This window comes from Neoarius graeffei, chromosome 7 (genome assembly GCF_027579695.1).
Source record: "Neoarius graeffei isolate fNeoGra1 chromosome 7, fNeoGra1.pri, whole genome shotgun sequence".
In the NCBI taxonomy this organism is placed as follows: Eukaryota; Metazoa; Chordata; class Actinopteri; order Siluriformes; family Ariidae; genus Neoarius; species Neoarius graeffei.
In genome coordinates this window covers 4,885,822-4,910,988 of record NC_083575.1, presented here as the reverse complement: position 1 = coordinate 4,910,988, position 25,167 = coordinate 4,885,822, and the positions used below count along the sequence as shown (strand labels likewise).

Sequence of the window (25,167 nt, the reverse complement as noted above, 5' to 3'; positions counted from 1 at the left end):
TGAATGGTTGTCTGTGTCTATGTGTCAGCCCTGTGATGACCTGGCGACTTGTCCAGGGTGTACCCCGCCTTTCACCCGTAGTCAGCTGGGATAGGCTCCAGCTTGCCTGCGACCCTGTAGAAGGATAAAGCGGCTAGAGATAATGAGATGAGATGAGATGAGTTACTGAATGTGTTTTATATATAGCAGTACAATCTGAGTACAAAATAAATGTATTTTCCTTCACTGATATTTTTCGTCTTTGGACTGTGGGGGAAACCGGAGCACCCGGAGGAAACCCACGCGGACACGGGGAGAACATGCAAACTCCACACAGAAAGGCCCTCGCCGGCCTCGGGGCTCGAACCCGGACCTTCTTGCTGTGAGGCGACAGCGCTAACCACTACACCACCAGCAAAATATAAAAGTCAAAATTAGTCGATACTCAAAACCAAAACTCTACCAATACAGTATTGATTTGCATGAAAAAAGACAGCAATGCAAATTATTGCAATAAAATATAATTAAGATTGAATTAAAACAGGCTGTGTACTGATAGCAAAACCACAAAGGTGAGTGCCAGTCACTAAATATATATATATATATATATATATATATATATATATATATATATATATATAATTTTTTCAAATGTCTCTGAAAGCTATGCGGGGTGTGTGATGTCCTCATGTGACTCGCTCCTCATGGTGCAGAACCAGCCCCACTGGGGTCCTTGGGGGACAAAGGAAGCTGTGTCAGAGATTTTTGCGAATCGAATCGACAAGCTGTGTTCGACTCTTGAAGAATCGACTCTCCGTGTTTCAGTGAGTCGACTCCTCGCGCTCGAGGCGTGAGTAAACACGGGGCAGCGCGTGAGCGGATGTGCGGGGACGCGCCTCGTGATTTCCGCGCCGCTGGCATGACGACGGTGTTGCTGGGAGCGCGCGCGGGACGGGATGCGAGCAGAATGAAAGTCAGCGGGGTGCGCGTGCAGACGGTTATCCTGGCGTAGTTCGAGCATTTCGAAAGATGGAGCGCAGAGTCAGCATCAGGCGCGTCACGTCGGCCGGTTACCGCTTACCGGAGCGCCCCAGCGTGGCCCCGGCCTCTCAGCCCTCAGTGTCCGTGAAGAGCGAGCCGCTGCCGCCGCCGCCCGAGCGGGACCCCGACACCTGGGACCCGGTGAAGCGGGAGCGGGTTTGGAGAGAGCTGGTGCGCGCGGAGAGACACGCGGTGAAAGAATGGTAACGTCGCGCTGCTTCATGAGACTTTCGCCTCGGTCTTTCACTTCTCTCTTTAAACTGACCTTCTTGTGTGTCAGCACACCAAGTGACACACCGTTTCTCTGTCATCCGATACGGAAAGGTTCACGGTTGAGCGCGTGCCCTGTGTACGGTGTGCGTTACACGGTTGCTTGGTCCCGCGCGCGATCATAAAGCCGTGGAGACCGTACACACACAAACACCGGGGACCTGCTGGATCTGACTTCAACTCCACACTCCACAGTCTCACAGCTGGAAACCAGAAAAGGATTAGATTAGATTAGATTAGATTAGATTAGATTAGATTAGATTAGATTAGATTAGATTAGATTAGATTAGATTAGATTAGATTAGATTAGATTAGATTAGATTAGATTAGAGCAGGGGTGTCTAAACTTTTTCCTTTTTTTTAATAAATTAAATGATGAATATGAGCTCAGGGCAGGCTTTCATCTTTCATCCGAGGACATCCACATCAGGTGAAAGGTGAAGGAATTACAGCACTTAATAAATCAGTCCCCCCAGGATTCCGCGGGCCGTTTTTGTGATTGTTGCGGGCTAAAATGTCTGATGTTGCGGGGGGTTTTCCAAAAAAATTGCGATGAAAGTTGCGGTGTTTTTTAGGTTTTTGTTGCGATTACATTGTGGGAGGAAGTGAAAGTTGCGAGAAATTGTTGCGATTTTCTCTTTTTGTGATTTAGGGCCCGTTTACACGAGGACGCTGTCGGGTAAAAACGACTAAATATTTTATCGGAAGTGCCTTTCGTCTACACGGGGACGGCGTTTCCGAGGCTGAAAAACGGAAAAAATTGAAAACGCTTTCCAGAGTGGATAAGTTAAAAACGGCCCCCATTGCATATCCGTCTAAACTACCCAATACGCGAAACTCTGCTCGGATCTGCTCACGTCGGGTACGCGTTTACGTCATGCATATGTCATATACTGTACATGCCAGCCCGGGAAGTAAGAAAGTAAGTAAAAAAGTAAGAGCATGTCTGATTACATCGATCCAACGGACCTTCAAGCTGCTCTGGCAGCTTTAATAAACGTCCAGGAGTCCTTCGAACATCTATACCGAATCTGCACATATACCGTTAATGAACAGAGGTGGGTATAGTATGCTCTTATTTTTTTACTTACTTTCTTACTTACCATAGCCAGAGTAGTCAAAGTTTTCGCGGCGCAGATGTGCAGATCAGACAAGACGGAAGACGTTGCGCATGCGTGCAGACATAGCGGAGGTCTTTCACAGCACCACCTAGCCGCCTGGCATGCACATCCAATTGAATTCCACACATTTATGCGTCACCGTATAGACGCAGATTTCCTCCTTGAAAACGATCGTGTAGACGCGGAAAAAAGTGAGAATGAAAACGGACTTTTGCGTTTTTGTTTCAGACCGTCCCCGTGTAAAGTGGGCCTAAAATTGAGCAAGGACGCATTATCCTAATGGGCTTCATGGGCAGCTGCCCAGGGCCTCGGCCACTAGGGGGCCTTGGAGGTAGCGAGATCGGAAAATATGAAATGATATTTTCAGAAGTTTTGATCATATTGATAACATTTTTGATGCATTTCGCCACCCGTAAGGAAGCCCACCTTGTCCCGTCGCATAAATCACCCGTCATTGTCAATATGATCACTGTCCACCATGTCTTCACACGCTACGCCAGCTTGAGTTCAATGATTTAATTAATGACTTCGCTTTCCCAGCCCTGTGATGACCTGGCGACTTGTCCAGGGTGTACCCCGCCTTTCACCCGTAGTCAGCTGGGATAGGCTCCAGCTTGCCTGCGACCCTGTAGAAGGATAAAGCGGCTAGAGATGATGAGATGAGATGAGATGAGATGAGACTTCGCTTTCCAGAAAAGTAGGAAAGTGCCCTTGTAAGTTGACCCATGGCTGTCAAACTGAATGCGCAAAGCTGTGTGCTACTGCTGTTTGGGACATTACGTGTGTGAAAGGATGAAATGTTTCACATAGCCTAACATTTTGAGATTTATTTCTGAGAAGCAAGATATTTTTCTTTCTTTGTTATCGCTCTTTGTTTTCACAAGTTAAAAGTCGCCTAGATTCCAAAATGAAAACAAACGGTTATATACCAAATGAATGTTCTTGTTCTGAATACTAAAGAAACTGTTGTAGGCCTCGGTTATGTTCTTGACATGTTCATTGACTCACTCATTCAAAGGCTTCTTGAGGCTAAACTTTAGTTAACCAGACTTGTTAACCGTGATGTCTGATGGATTTTTTTTCACCATGCAATTGCCTGTTTCACCATTGCTTTTTCTCGATTAAATGGGTATTAATGGATATAAAGTTGTATCATTCAATAGTGTTTCTAATTGTGCCACTGTCATTATTTAAGCAGGGGTGATAGCGTTCCGGCGCCGCGCCGGATTTCCGGCGCGCCGTGGCTGGGGAAAAAAAAAAAATCTAGTTCGCCCATTGTCCTGTGTCATTCTGAGATGCGCAGATAGACAGTAAAGGGAATTCGGAATTCCCTTTACTGTCTATCTGCGCATCTCAGAATGACACAGGACAATGGGCGAACTAGATTTTTTTTTTTTTTCCCCAGCCACGGCGCGCCGGAACGCTATCACCCCTGTTTAAGTTTCTGTGTTTAGTTAGACAGGCACGTCTGAGGGGGTGAATTTGCTGAGCGCAGTTGACAACAGGCGGGGGTGGGGCCTCGGGGGGGTGTCTGCCCAGGGCCTCGGCAAGGGTTAACACGGCCCTGAAATTGAGTGATATGTTAAATATTAAGTTTTTATTGATTAAAACAAAGACACTGAGAAATGGTCCTATAAACAACTTTACCAATATAAAAGATTACCAGGACTACAAAAATGCAGAAAAATAGGCTTTACTTATCCAAATGCACCTGTTGGTTCAAAAGTTAAAGTGCAGAGAACCTCACAGCACAACATGAAGTTACCTTAAAACATAATATAAATGCCTCAGCTTTCATGTAAGAAAAAACCTATTAATACTAGTACTGTGTGCAGGCAGTCTCTCCTGAAGACTAAATTAAACAATAAGTATAAACTAATAAAATAAATGGCTCAGGCTTCATAGAAGAAAAAAAACAATTTGAACAGAATCTCACAGTATGATGCTGAAGCTGCCAAAACAATGGAAAATAAAATACCATTTTGGCAAAAATGTTGGCATCCATTAATTTCTTGTATTAAGTAAAAAAAAAATAATGTAAAATGCACACAGTCCTTCACTGTAAACATAACACACTTTCAGTAACAGAATTTAAGCCTACAGAAACACTGACTCGCACATGCAGTGTTGCCAGATACTGCTGACATTTTCCAGCCCAAAATATGTTCAAAACCCATAGACATATAAACAAAGACGCCGCATTCTGCGTAGAATCATACGCCATCCTCGCCGCCATATTGGATGTGGCAAAGTGGAGATTCTTCAGCCGTCTCTGGTATAGCGTCTAGACAGTAGCCGAGAATAAAGATGCCTCATTCATGTGCTGCGTTTAACTGTACCAACAGGTTTACCGTCCAAACGAGATCACATGGGATTACCTTTCACAGGTGAGACTGGAAAAATACTTTGCATTGTATTTGGTCATTATAACGTAATTTTACGAACAGATTTTTCTGACTTTGTGGCTAATATGAAGGATTTTGACAGAACAGGTCAGACAGTCAGGATCAGAGAGGGAGCTGTTCCTTCAGTCTTCAGTTTCCCAGCTCATCTCCACTGGGGAGGTGTAGAGTTATAAGCAGTGAGAATTAGAGAATACAGTGCCACACTATGATGAACGTTTTTGAACGTATGATGAATGTTTTTAGCCTTTCTGAATGTGAAGGAATCAGTGATGTATTTTGTTTTGGTATGGCGTTAGAACCTGGCCGAACTCAGTTTGGCACTCATTCAGCTCACTTTATTCAACTAGAGTAGGTCTGTGTGGGGACTCAATAAATAAAACAGTAAATTTTTATTTTCATTCACTATTTCCAGTTTCTCCACTATTTCCATCATTTATCATATTCAGTCTTGTAGGTTGGTTATTGTTGCCTCAGGTTTTGGTAGCTTGCTACGGTATGCTGACTGATTAGCTTACCTGAGCTATCTATCGCGTATCTGTCGCTAGTTTGCAGTGTACAGGGTATTTCACACACTATTTATAACCATCACATTAAAAGTTATATGTGTTGTTTTGATGCCTGTTTGTTTCCCAAATATATACGTGTGTGTCTTAATGGGTGAATAAAAGGCATGGAGTTAAATATTATTGTAGAAAGGGGCTTTATGAAGTTCAGTCCATTTACTTGCATTGGTTTACGGGGAAGATTTGCCACATCCAGTATGCCGGACACTCTGACGTATCCCAGCAACGGGCCACCAGCTCAATGCGGCGTCTATGTTTATATGTCTATGTTCAAAACCTGCCAAAATGCACTTAAAACCGCCCAATCTGGCAACACGGCGCACATGCTGCTTCTCTTGAACGTATAGAGGATGTGCAGTCACGTGACCCGCACGTGTGTACTCCGCCCACTCCGCCATATTGGACGGCATCAGGATAGTTTACCTTGCGTGAGCGTAATGGATCCAGGCAGTAATCTCCAAGAAAATTTGGAAAATACCCCATCTACATCGCGCGATTACTTGTCTAAGTTTGTTCAGCATCTTGAAGGTGACGTGAGGCAGCGTTACGTGGAAAAGTGTTCCAGGTTGGGGATTGCAGATCCGTACAACTTGCCGCAATCCTTGTTCAGGGAAATTCGGAGCTGCGGTGCCGGCGATTTGCCCGATCTGGCCTACCACGACATTTATAATTTTCTCGTTAATCGTGTTATACTGGCAAAGCCCTCAAAGCTTACAAGAGCCTGGAAGCTTATAAATATTTTGTTGCGGGATGGGTATCTCAACTATACCTCTGGAAGGTTCCGAAGAAGGAAGTCTACTTGATAACCTCACGGGTAAGTGGCATTAAGACGTTTATCATAAAGAGACTATGCAGGATGTTTTATCTTAAGAATGTTCGAAATCTAAACTCAGTTTCAGATAATGACAGGATTGTAAATATGTATGTTTTTGTCTGAAAAACAGTAAATCAGAAATGCTGCGCACGTTTGTGCGGAAGCTGCGCAAATGTGCGCAGCTTTCTGAATTACTGTTTTCTTCTCATACTAATACTTCCTATGTTTCATGGACTGTAACGGCATTTGTTCATTTAGTAATTTTAATACATAATTTACTTTGATGAAATTATTCAGACACTCCAACGCCCCCCCTAAAAAAAAAATCGGATCTGCGAGATTCAGCCGTGAAAAAGGCGCATCCGCCGTTTGCATCCCTGTTTAAACTCATAGATTAACCGACTTTAACCGGCTAATGAGGCTCGGTGGTCGGTCAAGATTTTTTTTTAGTTTTCGCCATCCCTACTGGCCTTTCAAAGGCATATATGAGCCAAAAAGATAAAACATTGTCATAGACTAGGCCAGGGTAGTAGGGCTAGGCATAGCCATTTTAAATGTTAGAGACTGTCTAGTTTCTAAGTATGCAGCTATCATTCAATCCGAAAATCAACTTAACAGATGTACTAGGAGTATTGAATTAGAAGATTACACCTACCTGATATGAAGTGTTCACTACAAATTCGGCTGGTAGAACTGGGGTACCAGTTTTCTCTTCGCACAGCGGACACCCATTTTGCGCGTCTCTCCGCGTCTGCGGGGAATCTATAAAATGACAGGCCCTCCTTTTGGCCCTGTCTATTGGTACAACCAAATGCTGAACAAGATATAACCATTCTCGAAAGATCTACTCCCACACACTCGATAATTAGAACGGGTTCATCTAAGTTCTATGCGCAACCTTGCCGTCCAAAATGGCGGATAAACAAATATCTCGTGACGTCACGTGCACGCTCTCTATACACGGAAGTAAGGCGGAAGGTAGTTTGTCGACGTCACCTCAAGACGTCGCCAACAATTGGTCAAATTTTCGGGAAAGTTGCGGTGATTGGATATAATTGCAACACCGCCCTGAATTCGCGGGGATTGGTTGAATTTGTGTTGAAGTTGCAAATCGCAACATCGCGAAATCCTGGAGGGTCTGATAAATAAATAAATGGTCCACTTTTTTTTTTTTTTTTAAATCGGACAAACTAACAAACATGAATTAAAGAGTCGTTTTCAAAACTTGTTTGCGATTCCACTTTCATTCAGGACTCTCAAGAATTCACAAAAGGTGTTCCGTCCTTATTGCATGGAATCATCGCCGCTCGTGAGCTCGAGCTCTCTGTTTGCTCTGATTAAAAAGTAGCTTCTCCAAGAGAGCTTCCAGATGTTTCGGTTTCTCTGCCCTCTCATCATACAGTGGTGCTTGAAAGTTTGTGAACCCTTTAGAATTTTCTATATTCCTGCATAAATATGGCCTAAAAGTAGATAAAGAGAACCCAGTTAAACAAATGAGACAAAAAAAGAGTGGGCACCCTGTTTTATTTAAAGAACAGGGATCTATCAAAGTCTGATCTTCACAACACATGTTTGTGGAAGTGTATCATGGCACGAACAAAAGAGATTTCTGAGGACCTCAGAAAAAGCATTGTTGATGCTCATCAGGCTGGAAAAGGTTACAAAACCATCTCTAAAGAGTTTGGACTCCACCAATCCACAGTCAGACAGATTGTGTATAAATGGAGGAAATTCAAGACCATTGTTACCCTCCCCAGGAGTGGTCGACCAACAAAGATCACTCCAAGAGCAAGGCGCGTAATAGTTGGCGAGGTCACAAAGGACCCCAGGGTAACTTCTAAGCAACTGAAGGCCTCTCTCACATTGGCTAATGTTCATGAGTCCACCATCAGGAGAACACTGAACAACAACAGTGTGTATGGCAGGGTTGCAAGGAGAAAGCCACTGCTCTCCAAAAAGAACATTGCTGCTCATCTGCAGTTGGCTAAAGATCACGTGGACAAGCCAGAAGGCTATTGGAAAAATGTTTTGTGGACGGATGAGACCAAAATGGAACTTTTTGGTTTAAATGAGAAGTGTTATGTTTGGAGAAAGGAAAACACTGCATTCCAGCATAAGAACCTTATCCCATATGTGAAACATGGTGGTGGTAGTATCATGGTTTGGGCCTGTTTTGCTGCATCTGGGCCAGGATGGCTTGCCATCATTGATGAAACAATGAATTCTGAATTATACCAGTGAATTCTAAAGGAAAATGTCAGGACATCTGTCCATGAACTGAATCTCAAAAGAAGGTGGGTCATGCAGCAAGACAACGACCCTAAGCACACAAGTCGTTCTACCAAAGAATGGTTAAAGAAGAATAAAGTTCATGTTTTGGAATGGCCAAGTCAAAGTCCTGACCTTAATCCAATGGAAATGTTGTGGAAGGACCTGAAGCGAGCAGTTCATGTGAGGAAACCCACCAACATCCCAGAGTTGAAGCTGTTCTGTACGGAGGAACGGGCTAAAATTCCTCCAAGCCGGTGTGCAGGACTGATCAACAGTTACCACAAACGTTTAGTTGCAGTTATTGCTGCACAAGGGGGTCACACCAGATACTGAAAGCAAAGGTTCACATACTTTTGCCACTCACAGATATGTAATATTGGATCATATTCCTCAATAAATAAATGACCATGTATAATATTTTTGTCTCATTTGTTTAACTGGGTTCTCTTTATCTACTTTTAGGACTTGTGTGAAAATCTGATGATGTTTTAGGTCATATTTATGAATAAATATAGAAAATTCTAAAGGGTTCACAAACTTTCAAGCACCACTGTATGTTTTTCATTGCCCCTGTGTCTCATGACAATAAAGTCCTGAATTACCCCTCCAGTCTCTTGACGGATGAGGCAGACGCTCATGTTTTCTCCGGCTCTCACTGTTCCTGTTCTTCTCGATGTTCACATGTTCGATGTTCTTGTTTCCAGCTCTTTGTTTCCAACTTAGTGCTGTTTCTCTGCAGCCATGAATAAATGTCCTTCAATGAACTCGTGTGCAGGTGGACTCAGGGAAAGGCCCCTGGAATTTCGCTAACTGTGTGAACACGGTCTGCTGTCACCATCAGATTAAAGGAAGAATTGCAACATATCCTCCATCCTCACAGAGAAGCTGCAGGCCAGTGAACATGGGACACACCTGGAGTAGAGGAACCCCAGATCATTATCATTTTAATGGATATTTTTAAACAGTTTTTGTTGGTAAAAAAAAAAAACCTTCAAATATTTGTAACATTTATGATGGAAAATGACTCAGGATGTGAATGAACCAAAAATGTTTAATTCTGAAGATCTCTTTTGTGTCACCTTCATATCTGAGATACGACTTTCTAAAGAAGAGGTGCTCAGATTATGTTTTGTGTCCAGATATGGGTGGAGTTAAGAGGTGGCTAATCCACCCTCCCACCCAGAGGTGTGGTCGTTGTTCTTCTTCTTCTGTTTCTATTCAGAGGCATAACATTTATTCAGTTCTTTATTAGCTCCTGTTGAATAATTCTGAATTTGTAATGCTCGCAATACTGTGTTAGCTATGACTTTTATGTAGCTTGTTAAACACCAAACATTACATTTTATTCTATCCACATTCATTAGATATAAGCAATTGCGCGCTCTGATTGGCTACTCTACGACTAGGATATCAGCTCATATACCATGAGTAGAGAAAAACAAAATGGCGGAGCGTGTTGCTGAACCAACCCAGGATGAAATAAAAACTCGACTTGAAAACAAAACCTTAGAAATTATCAAGTGTTTAAAAGAAACAGAAATAGCTAAAAATGTAGTCCAAATGCGCCCCCCAGCTCCTGTTCCACACTCCAGCCCAGTAGGTGGCGGTAATGCACCTTTAAGTTGGCTTGCCAACCGCCAAAAAACCCTAAAGAAGAAGAAAACCCCAAAAATACAAAAAAGCAACAAAATATGGAATAAAAGTATTTGATGGTGAGGATATATCTTTTTTTTATTTTTCAGGAATTATCACATTTTTCACAAATTGCTCCTGTCATTTCACCAGTTTGTTTACATTCTAAGTGGAAATGATTTTGTCGGACGTTTTGTATAAAATTTTTATTTATCAAATTTGCAAAAAATAAAAATGCTCCATTTCTCAAAATCCAGTGAATGTGGATAGAATAAAACAGTTATTCCACTCAATCTTGTCATACATGACTTATAGCCTACTTGTTGCTACACGCCTCGTTGGCTATCAGCTCATGTACGACTCAATTTCGTGGTTAAAGTTAAGTTAAAGTCCTTCCCGCGCCTTACAGTACCTGGTATTCCTAGGCAGTCTCCCACTCAAGTACTAACCAGGCCCAACTCTGAATGGTGGCGCATCGGGCGGCGCCGATCTCCGTTTCCCTCGGCCTCTCGCCTATTACATAGCTAGGGTTACAGTGGGGGGCTAGTCCTCTGGTAACCACAAGAGTTTAACTCCCCATACACATCTGTACTGCAGCGTGCCTTGCCAGATGGTAGTAGGATTTTTATGATGGTCTTTGGTATGACCCAACCATGAATAGAACTCACGATCTCCCGATCGAGAGGCAGACACGCTACCACTAGGCCACTAGTCGGTAATTTCGTGGAATAACTGTTAAATATTCATGACATTTAGCAGACACTCTTATCCAGAGCAACGTACAACATACCCAGAGCAGCCTGGGAAGCAGTTGAGGGTTAGGTGCCTTGCTCAAGGGCACTTCAGCCATTCCTGCTGGTCCAGGGAATCAAACCGGTGATCTTTTGGTCCCAAAGTTGCTTCTCTAACCATTAGGCCATGGCTTCCCCCAAACACACCAAGCAGGATACCTTAATGTCCAATGGGGCAGCCATGAATTTCTGTGACTGTGGATTAGTATTGTGTCCCGCTCTTGGTAAAGTACCAGCCTCATTGGATCTAACCTGGCCACCCCAGTGTAAAAGGTCAACGTCCTGACATTTACGAACCCCTTTAGGTGTTTCAGAAATGGTACACCACTTTATAACCACAGCGCTGATGAATCTTTGAGTTTAATTTGGGTTTTATTCAAATATTTGACTCATTGGCTGAATATGTTCCATTATATTTATTTATTGTAGACATTACATGGAACATTTCTGCTTTTTTAAACACCTCAGTGTCCCTTTTTGTTTTGAGGAAAATCTCCTCCAGAAACCGACCGTGTGAAAGTTCGAGGTTTAATCTCTAACTCAACACCTACACTGTGCACCGTGATGGAGAAATGTCCAGTAACAGGACAAAGTCCGCACTCGGGGACCTTTTAGAACTATTTATAACTCTTTTCCATGTTTATTATTTACCGGTAATAGCTTGAGGTTTTTTATTTCATTCTCAGGGAGAAGAACTGGAGCTTTCTGAAAGACTTTGATCAGCTGGTAAGCAGTCGGTCTTCTCACACTTCTGTTTCTATGTTCAGCTTTGAGATCAATCCCACAATCATCCCGGAATGGAGAGCTGGAGTTTTTACTGTGTTGAGTTTAACTCTTTGGAAGGGAAATAGAAAACAAAGCATGAAGGTTATTTGAGGAATTGTTAATAATTGGCTCAGGAGTGTTAATAAATCGTCGTGTAAATCACTTTACACTGCCAGACTAATCGCGGTTTCTTCAGTCTGAAAAGTAAAAAGGCCAGAAAAGGTTCTTTCGAGCTGAAAGGAATTGGATTTGTTTCCCTCAAGCAAGGGGTCTCAAACATTATCCAATCAGGGACTCCTTTCATTGTCAATCATTCAATCAACAAACAAACAAATCAACAAATAAATCACAGGCACCCTTTTAATTTATTTCACAAACTATTTAAAAATGATGCAGTACAGTGATATTTATTGCTGAGTTTTTTAATTTTATTTATTTCTGATTTTTCCTTTCATCAGACCCATTAAAATTAAAACTGTCATTAGATTCCATTTGACATGAGACTCATGAGACAGCTTTGACAAATGGACATGCGATGTTGACCATGATAAGACTTTGGTTCAAAAAAACATTAGCATGCTAATGCTACATGACCTGATTTGCTAAGTTTGTAAGCTAGCATTATTTCCTGTTGGGAATATATCGACTTTATTTTTAATATAATGCACTATTGTTATAAACTCACACTGTGATAAAACGTTAAGCAATTATTGTTGGCCGAACACCAAATTGGGTTAAAAAAACTCATTAGTTGAACCAGTTGGTATGATCTCATCTTCTGATGCAATTTAACACTTTTGGTTTAAATATTTCCTTCGCATCATTCTCATTTTTCTCATCAACTGTTCATTCGTTTTTCAGGGTCATCCCAAGACAGAGGCTCCTCTCCCCAGCTACATCTCTCCGTACTCCGACACGCTCCCCAACACCAGCAACCACACGTTCGGTAGTCGCATTTGCACCGAACTCGGTAAAGAGCTGATGCGAATGGATAAGCTGCTGTTGCTAACGACAACACACCAAAAGACCAAACTGAGTCCCGAAATGCAGCCCTGCTGACGAAGGGTCTCGATCGGCCCATGAGGTCTGAGCAAACATACAGTTAGACATTTCTTTAGTTGAGGTTTTGAATGACGTTATCAAAAAAAAAGCTTAAATTTTATAGCAGTTGGTAAAACCGTTGTGTTGGTGAAGAAGATTTTCAGCTTTTCATCGGCTCTTTAGTTACTTTATTTCCAAAAACATGGCTCAGTCAGGGTTAATATTGTTGATGAAAATTAAGACTAAAACTCTGAGTAAAAATAATTTGTTAATTGAAAGAAAAATGACAGTTTCCAAAAAAATGAAAACTAAATAAAATCTATAGTGAACAACACAAACTGAAACAAAACAAAACTGCGGGTAAAATCAGCTTCGTTTTCATTTGTCTCATTTTCCCCCTCGATACAGTAACCACTCCTTCCAGAAGGGGGCAGTAGTGTAACACTGGCTGCTCTGAAACTCCAAAGAAGATGAAGATGCTTGCTGTGTAAGACCTGAAAAACTAAGATTAAAACTAAATAAAAACTAAACTAAACCTTGTCAATTCCTCAAAATAAAAATAAAACTCTTTCTGCATTTCTACAACTCAATAAAAACTAAACTGAAATAAAAACAAACTGAAAATCTAAATAAAAATACAAAGTAATGAAAATTTCAAAACTATAATAACTCTGCATTGAGCAAAAAATGACCAGTGGTGTAAAAGTGGTCACTATGCAAGTTTATTTGGTCACATCCCAATCCACACTCGATAGTGTCCCAGCTCCGACAGCGACCCTGCGAACCCTGATAGCCTTCTCTCTAAAACCGTCTCTGAAACGTTTCTTTTCTGCTCCGCTGCTTCAGGAAGGAACTGTACGTTTATAGCTGCTATAACATACAAGTAATAACAGGAGCTGACTTACATCGCTGACGTTCCACAACATTAAAGTAGCTATAAATGGATAAAAGGTATCCTGTGTTGTTCTTTAATAAATAAAGATTTGTAATCCTTGCTAAAATTGCGATTGCAGAATAGGAACAAACCAGACGCTCTTATAGAAATGTGAACAATAAGTGCTTCATCACACCACCCTGTCACTGATTTATTTCCTTTTTCTTAGCTAATATTTTCGGTCGTGGGTTTTATGGACACTGTGTCTGCGTATCCTTTTCCTGTAAACGGTGTGTGTTTTTCACGACGGTTCGAATCAGAGAAACATCATGCAGCTTCGTCAAAGAGCTGAATCTGAAATTGAGATTATTTTTATCCCGTTATAGAGTGTGTTTTGTGTTTTTTCTTTCTTTCTTTTATATTTACTTTAGTCATTTAGCAATCCAGACTTAAAGACAAGCAAATGAAGGTCAGCATGTTTTCCTAAAAGACCCAGCAACTGCTCTTTGATGGATTTGGGATTGAAACTCACAACCATCTGGGGACATTACATGCCAAGCCAGTTGTTTTTCTCTTTTTCTTTGTGATACTTTCTCACATTATAGTTTTAAAAAATGTTTTCTCGACTCTCAAAGACTCCTCCTCTTCCACGATGCGTGTGAAAGCTCATGACAAACCTCAGCTGTTCTGAGAGGGCGACATTTTAAAAATATTTTTACATTTTGTTTCCTGATCCTGTATTTATACTGCGTTTATGAATTTTAAAGTACATTTTTTTGTCAGGTGTTTTATAATCACGTCTTGCAGATTGGCTCCAGTGCCAAGTTCTTTAAGACGCAGTGAAATTGTTTTGTTCACGATGAATGTGTTTCTACTGAGGCTCATACATTTTTCTTGGGAGTGTAAAAGCAGCAGAACTCCACAGGTCCTGGGCGAGGTACCATTCTGCATTCTACGGTCCAAGAACCATGACTGATCTAGAAAGAAAACTTGTTAATGATTGGGTTGGGGTTTTTTTTACATCCAAATGTTGTACTGTGTATGTGTGTGTGTGTGTTTTCTTGCAGCATCCAATCAACTCAGTGTGAAAGTTGCGGCTACGAAAAAAGGCCCATTTTAGCATGTAGCACCATCGAGTGTGTATATACTACCGTTCAAAAGTTTGGGGTCACCCAGACAATTTTGTGTTTTCCATGAAAAGTCACACTTTTATTTCCCACCATAAGTTGTAAAATGAATAGAAAATATAGTCAAGACATTTTTCTGGCCATTTTGAGCATTTAATCGACCCCACAAATGTGATGCTCCAGAAACTCAATCTGCTCAAAGGAAGGTCAGTTTTATAGCTTCTCTAAAGAGCTCAACTGTTTTCAGCTGTGCTAACATGATTGTACAAGGGTTTTCTAATCATCCATTAGCCTTCTGAGGCAATGAGCAAACACATTGTACCATTAGAACACTGGAGTGAGAGTTGCTGGAAATGGGCCTCTATACACCTATGGAGATATTGCACCAAAAACCAGACATTTGCAGCTAGAATAGTCATTTAGCACATTAGCAATGTATAGAGTGGATTTCTGATTAGTTTAAAGTGATCTTCATTGAAAAGAACAGTGCTTTTCTTTCAAAAATAAGGACATTTCAGAGTGACCCCAAACTTTTGAACGGTAGTGTATATCTATGAGGGTAAGTCAAAAAGTTCTAAGACAGATGTTATAATTTCAAAAGGTGTGAAAGACATCCCCCAGAATTCTGCAAAGAAGGAATTCTCCGATGGAAACACTGCTTGCAAAAGTGTTTAGACTTAAATGGAGGATATGTAGAGAAATAGCCTTGTTATTTTCATAAATAAAGATTTTTTTCAATTTCTCTTAGAACTTTTTGACTTACCCTCGTATATCTATCGCGTCCGACTCAAAGCACTGACCAGAATATACCTTTGTTGACTTGCCTGTTTGTTTGTTTTTTGGTTTGGTTTGGGGTTTCTTGTGGCAGAAATGTGGAGTTGACAATGAAGGTGAAATGCTAATGTTTTGTGTTCTAATGAAGGTCAGAAAAACATCTACAGTGCTGTGCAAAAGTCTTCGGCCCCTTATTTTTTTCCCCCTACCAATTCTGTTATAAATTTCTATTTTATGACTTCTACATTATCGAGTCAAAACATTACAAAAACATTTTAGAGTCCAAACATTCGTTTTCCAGCACAAAATTAAACGCTACAGGAAAAAAAAAGTTTGTATCTGAGCAGCATATTCCATAAGAGACACTTTCCAGATTAAAAAAGAAAACATAATGATGGCTGCTGGGTTTTGGTGTAAAATGAAGAAGCGAGTGTGACAAAGTGTCCAGAAGAACTGTGGCTGGTTCTGGAAGATGCTCAGTAAAACCTACAGATCATTTCCGCATAAAACTGCACTCACTGGACCTCAGACTACTATTTTTATTTTATTTTTTTTTAAAGCAAAGGGTCGTCTCACACCAAATATTGATTTTGTTTCATTTATTATGGCTCACTGATTACGGTTTATAGTATTTTTTCAATGTTGAAACATTTCATTTCATTATTTTTAAGCCATTTTTTATCTACAGCATTTCTTTACATGGGACTAAGACTTTTGCACAGGATGGTAGATAGATAGATAGATAGATAGATAGATAGATAGATAGATAGATAGATAGATAGATATCTTGTACATGTTTGTTTCTTATTAAGTTCTTATATTGGATTTACTTCAATATTGTATTTGTGTGTCACTGTGTACAATAGAAACTGACGTAGCCACAGCGACAGTGACAAATTTTTTTGTTCTTGGGTCCTCTGAATGTTGTTGAGCGCGTGGGAGTTCATCTGATCAGTGTGTCGAGGCTTTCAGAGAGAAAGAGAACGTCACCGACAGACGTGGGCTTACATCGAGCATCTGTCATGTTCATGTCTAATGTCTTCCAGTGAAATGGTTCTGATGTGTGCTCGAATTTAGCTTTGACTCATGACAGAATGATTCATACCTCTGTGGAAAACAGGTGCAGCAAAACCCATGCTCACATCTGTTTTTTTTGTTGTTTTGTTTGTTTGTTTGTTTGTTTTAAATTCTATAATCCAAGACAATTATATATCGAGCAGTTTCTGGAGAATATAGCTGGAGGTATTGTACAATTCTCTGCCAAAGCTCAATAAAAGATCTCACTAAAGTGTTTGGTGCCATTACTTTTACACTGGTGGAGAAGAACAAGAAACCTTTATTCATTACATGCACACTTCAAGCACAGTGAAATTCATCCTCTGCATTTAACCCATCTGAAGCAGTGAGCACATGCACACACACCCAGAGCAGTGGGCAGCCACGCCAGAGCGCCTGGGGAGCAGTCGGGTTCGGTACCTCGCTCAAGGGCACCTCAGCCCAAGGCCACCCCACATTAACCTAACTGCATGTCTTTGGACTGTGGGGGAAACTGGAGCACCCGGAGGAAACCCACACAGACACAGGGAGAACATGCAAACTCCACACAGAAAGGCCCTCGCCGGCTGCTGGGTTCGAACCCAAAACCTTTTCTTGCTGTGAGGCAACAGTGCTAACCACTACACCACCGTGCCGCCCACTGTTTGCATCTTATAAGTGCAATGATCTCAGATTGGTGTTGTACCGCAGTGATAAAACTGAACTAGTGAGTTTTGAGTTCATACTCAGATAATTCCTGAATGCAAAGATACAAGATATTTAATGGGAAGTTTTCATTGTGATGCTGTGTTCCATTTATCTTGGAATTCGGAGCTGGGAATGACATCACAGAACCCGAGTTGACTGTGTTACATTACAACAAGTCAGACAACGAGCAAGATGGACGCCTCCAGACCAAAACCTTGGTTGTGCCATTAGCCGTTGTTAGCCATGGTTCACAACACTACATGATAACAATGCATTATTTTGTGCAAACACCGGTGCAACATGTCCGCGGATAGACGTTGGATAGAACTGTGTGTACGACTGATTTAATGAGACACAAATAGGAGTAGCCATATTGGATGTCAAGGTTGGTAAAGTTCCATAATTCCAGTGTCAACAAGAATAAAGCTAATGTTAGCTAGATGGAACCAAAAAAAACATGACATAGTTAGCTTCATTACATTCAATATAACATTTTAAAAGTTAGCTAGCTATAATAAGCTATGACAAATAACAAAACAATTTGGTCTGATTAGCGGTCATCTCTGTTATTCATTCAACCAAAGAATCAGCTCAGAATTTACCAGATTAAAGCTAAATTGTGCTGTGAATATTATGGAATAAAGTGTTTATCTTTATTTCTTTAATATTTTGTTATTTATACAATAAAATAGTTGATTTAAAATGTTGAAATGTGACGACTTCGCTCCTGAGAAACATTGCTAGTCAAGCTAGTCAGCTAATTTCCTTAAAAGTGATTAAAGTAGCTGCACTGCTGTGTTTATTGGAAGTAATGTGTAATAAGTCATTTTTTTAAACACGTGGTTGTTTTACATGTCAAAAGTTTGATCGTGAGAATTTTTTTGTCAACTTATGTGTTAAGTAACAACGTGTTATTTCCACCAGAGGGCGTTGTGGTCAAAACGTTCCTGAGTAAAGCGGCAGAGTGTTCTGTCCACCACCAGAGGGCGCTGTGGTTAAAATGTCTCTGAAAAAGTAACAGCGTATTCTGTCCACCAGAGGGCGCTGTGGTTAAAGGTTTAGATGGTGAAAAACGTGAGAAAAGCATAGAAAGTTTTCAAATTTCCTATAAAATCAAATAAAGTAAATAAAAGAACAAGAAACATTTCGACTTCGCTTCAGAGCAAATCAAATCACATCGTGTGTCTGAGGTTTGCTCCTTTATTTCAGTTTGCTGGCAAATTGAAGAATTCTGTCTCCAGGCAATGGGCGTTGGTGTAGTGGTTAGCGCTGTCGCCTCACACCAAGAAGGTCCTGGGTTCGAGCCCCGGGGCCGGCGAGGGCCTTTCTGTGTGGAGTTTGCATGTTCTCCCCGTGTCTGCGTGGGTTTCCTCCGGGTGCTCCGGTTTCCCCCACAGTCCAAAGACATGCAGGTTAGGTTAACTGGTGACTCTAAATTGAGCGTAGGTGTGAATGAGAGTGTGAATGGTTGTCTGTGTCTATGTGTCAGCCCTGTGATGACCTGGTGACTTGTCCAGGGTGAACCCTGCCTTTCGCCCGTAGTCAGCTGGGATAGGCTCCAGCTTGCCTGCGACCCTGTAGAAGGATAAAGTGGCTAGAGATAATGAGATGAGATGTCTCCAGGCAGCTGATCTTTACTCTGTGTTTCCAGTTTAATGATCAAAAGTTGTGTGTTCAGTAAGCTACAGGGGACAGAAACCGGGTCCATTTCTAATGAAGTAAAAGAAAATGTCAAATATTGCTGTGTTATTTTCCTTTTCCATGCTCTTTTGATGCTTTATTCCTGTTTCCCACATGATATTGTGATTAAAGTTTATTTTAAGTGTCTTTCCAACAGTGTTAAAAATACACAATTCGACAAACAGAAATATTTAATGATAAAAATAAGGTTGTGTTTATTAAAACCACTGACCATCAACGACCAGCGAAAGCATCGTTTCTTCCACCAACCAGGATGAAAAGCAAAAATTCAGAAAACAGTCTAAGGATGATTTATTTATTTTTGTTTATTTGTTTATTTTGGCTATTCATTCATTCATTCATTCCAAGACTAATGATTCTTAAACATTTCATTTCCACTTGAACAAGCAAATGAAGTCAGAAATATTATGAGAATAAAACTGCAGTTATTGTGATGGACTCTATTTTATGACTTCTACATTATAGACTCAGTCCAAAAACATTTTAGAGTCCAAACATCCGTTTTCTAGCACAAAATTAAATGTTACAGGGGGGGAATACAACCCCGATTCCAAAAACGTTGGGACAAAGTACAAATTGTAAATAAAAACGGAATGCAATAATTTACAAATCTCAAAAACTGATATTGTATTCAGAATAGAACATAGACAACATATCAAATGTCGAAAGTGAGACATTTTGAAATTTCATGCCAAATATTGGCTCATTTGAAATTTCATGACTGCAACACATCTCAAAAAAGTTGGGACAGGGGCAATAAGAGGCTGGAAAAGTTAAACGTACAAAAAAGGAACAGCTGGAGGACCAAATTGCAACTCATTAGGTCAATTGGCAATAGGTCATTAACATGACTGGGTATAAAAAGAGCATCTTGGCGTGGCAGCGGCTCTCAGAAGTAAAGATGGGAAGAGGATCACCAATCCCCCTAATTCTGCGCCGACAAATAGTGGAGCAATATCAGAAAGGAGTTCGACAGTGTAAAATTGCAAAGAGTTTGAACATATCATCATCTACAGCGCATAATATCATCAAAAGATTCAGAGAATCTGGAAGAATCTCTGTGCGTAAGGGTCAAGGCCGGAAAACCATACTGGGTGCCCGTGATCTTTGGGCCCTTAGACGGCACTGCATCACATACAGGCATGCTTCTGTATTGGAAATCACAAAATGGGCTCAGGAATATTTCCAGAGAACATTATCTGTGAACACAATTCACCGTGCCATCCGCCGTTGCCAGCTAAAACTCTATAGTTCAAAGAAGAAGCCGTATCTAAACATGATCCAGAAGCGCAGACATCTTCTCTGGGCCAAGGCTCATTTAAAATGGACTGTGGCAAAGTGGAAAACTGTTCTGTGGTCAGACAAATCAAAATTTGAAGTTCTTTATGGAAATCAGGGAAAGTTCTTTATGGAAATCCATGTCATTCGGACTGAAGAGGAGAAGGACGACCCAAGTTGTTATCAGCGCTCAGTTCAGAAGCCTGCATCTCTGATGGTATGGGGTTGCATTAGTGCGTGTGGCATGGGCAGCTTACACATCTGGAAAAACACCATCAATGCTGAAAGGTATATCCAGGTTCTAGAGCAACATATGCTCCCATCCAGACGACGTCTCTTTCAGGGAAGACCTTGCATTTTCCAACATGACAATGCCAAACCACATACTGCATCAATTACAGCATCATGGCTGCGTAGAAGAAGGGTCCGGGTACTGAACTGGCCAGCCTGCAGTCCAGATCTTTCACCCATAGAAAACATTTGGCGCATCATAAAACGGAAGATACGACAAAAAAGACCTAAGACAGTTGAGCAACTAGAATCCTACATTAGACAAGAATGTAAACTTGAGCAACTTGTCTCCTCAGTCCCCAGACGTTTACAGACTGTTGTAAAGAGAAAAGGGGATGTCTCACAGTGGGAAACATGGCCTTGTCCCAACTTTTTTGAGATGTGTTGTTGTCATGAAATTTAAAATCACCTAATTTTTCTCTTTAAATGATACATTTTCTCAGTTTAAACATTTGATATGTCATCTATGTTCTATTCTGAATAAAATATGGAATTTTGAAACTTCCACATCATTGCATTCCATTTTTATTTACAATTTGTACTTTGTCCCAACTTTTTTGGAATCGGGGCTGTATCTGAGCAGCATATTCCATAAGAGAGCACTTTTCAGATGAAAAAAAAAGCATAATGAAGGCAACTAGTGCAAAAGTTTTGGTGCAAAATGAAGAAGCGAGTGGGACAAAGTGTCCAGAAGAACTGTGGCTGGTTCTGTAAGATGCTCAGTAAAACCTACAGCTCATTTCCGCATAAAACTGACCTCACTGGACCTCAGACTACTGTTGTTGTTGTTGTTTTTAAAGCAAAGGATCGTTTCACACCAAACATTGACTTTGTTTCATTTATTATGGCTCACTGATTACTGTTATAGTGGTTTTTTTTTTCCAATGTTAACATTTCATTTCATTATTTTTAAGCCATTTTTTTCCTACAGCATTTCTTTACATGGGACTAAGACTTTTGCACAGGACTATATAATTAATTATAAATTATTTGTGTGAAATTTGCCATCATAATAAACAATTACTTAGTTATTATATTATCATTAGGCTTAATTATTTAACTTTTTTCTTTTTGAACAACACCAACAAAACTTTCATGGACCAATCAATAAAAATTCAAGAAGTAAAGAAAGAAATCTGCTGATTACTGTATAATTTCTTTAATTAAATTTTTAGACACTGACTTGCTTTCAGTATTTCAAGTTTATTCATTAGATGATTATAAGACTGTGCAATTATATTAAAAAAAACTATTATGAATTACTGTACAGCATTTTTATTCTCTTGCTTTTTTCATTCCAAGTTTGTCATGTCTGTGTTTTGTGTTTTCCAGAAAATAAAATGGATCCTCTAACTCTGAGCTCCATCAGCTGTTTTCCCTCATCAGCATTTGTTAAAGGAGAAAATGTAAACACTGTGGCTTATTTTCTCTTAAACAGAGGCTCATGGGTAAAGGAACGCTGGCGTCGTGTTTGATGACGTCAGAGGAAAATAGCTTGGAGGGAACTGCTGCTGGAATACCGAGGAACGATGCAGCGTTCAAGCGCGCCGACACATTTACAACTTCCGGATTGGAATTCTCTCTCTCTTTACCACATGAAGTGCAGAAATAACTAAAAGTGGACCCTGGAGGTGTGTGATAGCTGTGAACTCAGAGTCAAAATCTTCTGATAAACACTGAGAAGTAAATAAATGACACCAGGCTGCAAACTCAAGTGACAGGCCGAAGGAAAAGTTGTGTCATGTTTCATGAGGAATTTTATAGAGTCCCCCTTTTTTTTTAACAGCGTTTTATTTTCCAAACAGTGTTTATTTGCTTCTGTAAAAGACTCTTGGATGCTGAGTGGGTGCTCATTAGGACTTAACCAGAAATAACCAAACAACATGGATGCTGGGAAATCAGCAGGAATCCGGTTAAAAATCCAGAGATTGATTAAAATGTAAAAATAAATCTTTTCAGTAAGATGCTAATTTTTGTTTTGTAAATCAGACCGAGTGCAAAAACATTAAAGTGCACCCCTCGAACCCCACAATGCACTGCAGCAGGCTGGAGGACACATGATGGAGTTTAACCCAAAAATCTCAAAAGTGCATGATGGGGATTTGGTAAAGTTCAATCATAAAGATTAATGCAAGACTGAATTCGTGATCGACCAGGCTGGAACATTCGCATCGTCAAGCGGCAACACGTCAACGGAGAAGAAAAAGAGAAGGAATGTCTGGGAACTGGAGCGACCCAGAAATGAAGGAGTTGTTGATCTTATGAGGATGAAGGTCTTTCATATCAGATGCATTTCTGAAGTGATCAGCAGCACACTGAAGATACAGCTGATAAGTTTGGTTTATCCCACTGAATTCTGGACTATGATTGGTCAGAATGTTGTTGATGAGGAAGCCATGGCCTCATGGCTCAAGAAGCCACTGGGACCAAAAGGTTGCTGGTTCAATTCCTTGGACTAGCAGGAATGGCTGAGGTGCCCTTGAGCAATAGCCTGGGCCCGCCCATCCTAAGTGTGACGCAACACGGGGGCCTGTTGCGAACTTAGTCTGGCAAGGCAAGCTATCTCCAGCTCTTCCAAGCTCCCGAAAAATCGGGAGCCAATCAACTTTGAGCATCTCCAACGGCCCTGGGTAGAGGCGTGTTCAAGGCAGTGACGTAGTAGAACTGCGACCGGAAGCCATAGATTGTTTACAGAATCTATGCCGGAAGCGCTTCATTCACTAGAAACATTACAAACATGGAGCAGCGGCAAGCCTTTGACACAGTGGTAGATGCTGTATTGAAAGCATTCAACAGGAAGTTCTCATTGAAAACGGAGCAAAGAGCAGCCCTGGAGGTATTTATCTTCTTCCTGTTACTCAAGCAGTTTCTGTCGCGTCACATACGTCAGAGGAAAGAGTGATGTGGTTGGTTTAAGCTTCATCACAGCCTTTTCTGGCTTCGACCAGTAGCAAACTGAGGCATTTCAGGGAGGCGGGTCAACCACGCGCTTTGGGAAACGGTTGGGCTTAATATCTTTGCCAGACCAATGCTCGCAGAGCTTTGAAGTTGCGTTAGCCAGACTACTTGAGCAAGGCACTGAACCCCCAACTGCTCCCCAAACTGCTCTGGGTGTGTTGTACATTGCTCTGGATAAGAGCGTTTGCTAAATGCCATTTGCGTAATGTAATGAGTTCTCTCAAACAGCAGTGCAGTAGGATTAAAATAATGCACTCGTTCTAATACAATAGAGAAGAGAGAAACTCCTTGTTGTAGGGTTCTACACAGAACCAGAGAGAGAGAGAGACAATGTGAATAGAGAAAAAAAGAGTGCACATAGGAAGAACAGTGGCTTGTCATTGACCTTTCACCTGAAAGTATAGATGTATAGTGTAACTTTTAAGAAGAAGAAACCTTTATTTGTCACATGCACACTTCAAGCACAGTGAAATTCATCCTCTGCATTTAACCCATCTGAAGCAGTGAACACAGCCACACCGGAGCAGTCAGGGGTTAAGTACCTTGCTCAAGGGCACCTCAGCCCAAGGCCGCCCCACGTCAACCTAACTGCAGGTCTTTGGACTGTGGGGGAAACCGGAGCACCCGAAGGAAACCCATGCAGACATGGGGAGAACATGCAAACTCCACACAGAAAGGCCCTCGCCGGCTGCTGGGTTCGAACCTGGAACCTTTTTGCTGTGAGGCGACCGTGCTAACCACTACACCAGATAAGAAGGTACCCACTGATCAGGAGGGGTACAGATCAGTGCCCCCCAGGGTGTATAGGATGCAGTGGTGGATCTGTGGACTCATAAAGGAGTGGAGGATGGAGGACAGAGGGAATTTAGGATTCAAGGCTGGGACTGCCTTGTATGCTGTCAGACAGAAAGAGCACTAAACCAAACCATGTTGTGAGTTCTATCAGAAAAAAGTGCCACTATTTTGAACCTTCATCAGGTTATAATATATATAGTACCAGTCAAAAGTTTGGAAACACTTTCAAATTCGATGTCTCATCTCATCTCATTATCTGTAGCTGCTTTATCCTGTTCTACAGGGTCGCAGGCGAGCTGGAGCCTATCCCAGCTGACTATGGGCGAAAGGCGGGGTACACCCTGGACAAGTCGCCAGGTCATCACAGGGCTGACACATAGACACAGACAACCATTCACACTCACATTCACACCTACGCTCAATTTAGAGTCACCAGTTAACCTAACCTGCATGTCTTTGGACTGTAACCGAAGCACCCGGAGGAAACCCACGCGGACACGGGGAGAACATGCAAACTCCACACAGAAAGGCCCTCGCTGGCCACGGGGCTCAAACCCAGGACCTTCTTGCTGTGAGGCGACAGCGCTAACCACTACACCACCGTGCCACCCCCATATGGAATTATATGGTAAACAACAAAAAAAAGTGTTAAAAAAACGTTTCATCTTTTAGATTCTTCAAAGTCGTCACTATTTACCTTAACAGCTTTGCACACTTGGCATTACCTGAACCAGCTTCATGAGGTGGAATGCTTCTCAATTAACAGGTGTGTCTTGTCAAAAATGGAATTTCTTGCCTTCTTAATGCATTTGACACCATCAACCAGTAAAGAGTGAATAATAAACATACAGTAAACAGCCCTGTTCGACAACTGTAGTAATCCATATTAGAAATAACAGCCAGTCAATTACTTTAACACATAAAGTGTCTTTT

At 41.2% G+C, this 25,167-nt stretch overlaps 1 protein-coding gene across 1 annotated transcript; it reads left to right on the top strand.

The window, feature by feature from the left end:
* Positions 1-884: 884 nt before the first annotated feature.
* On the top strand, positions 885-12,850 carry c7h2orf50 (chromosome 7 C2orf50 homolog). Its single transcript, XM_060924570.1, has 3 exons — positions 885-1,223; positions 11,574-11,613; positions 12,514-12,850. The coding sequence occupies exons 1-3, from the start codon at positions 1,009-1,011 to the stop codon at positions 12,709-12,711; spliced, it is 453 nt and encodes a 150-aa protein (XP_060780553.1). The 5' UTR covers positions 885-1,008; the 3' UTR covers positions 12,712-12,850.
* Positions 12,851-25,167: the final 12,317 nt, after the last annotated feature.

Excerpts from the sequence above, each read along its gene's own strand:
- c7h2orf50 (XM_060924570.1), top strand. The coding sequence starts at position 1,009 with ATGGAGCGCAGAGTCAGCATCAGGCGCGTCACGTCGGCCGGTTACCGC. Across the intron at positions 1,224-11,573 it reads AGACACGCGGTGAAAGAATG|GGAGAAGAACTGGAGCTTTC; the intron begins GTAACGTCGCGC and ends TTTCATTCTCAG. Across the intron at positions 11,614-12,513 it reads TGAAAGACTTTGATCAGCTG|GGTCATCCCAAGACAGAGGC; the intron begins GTAAGCAGTCGG and ends TTCGTTTTTCAG.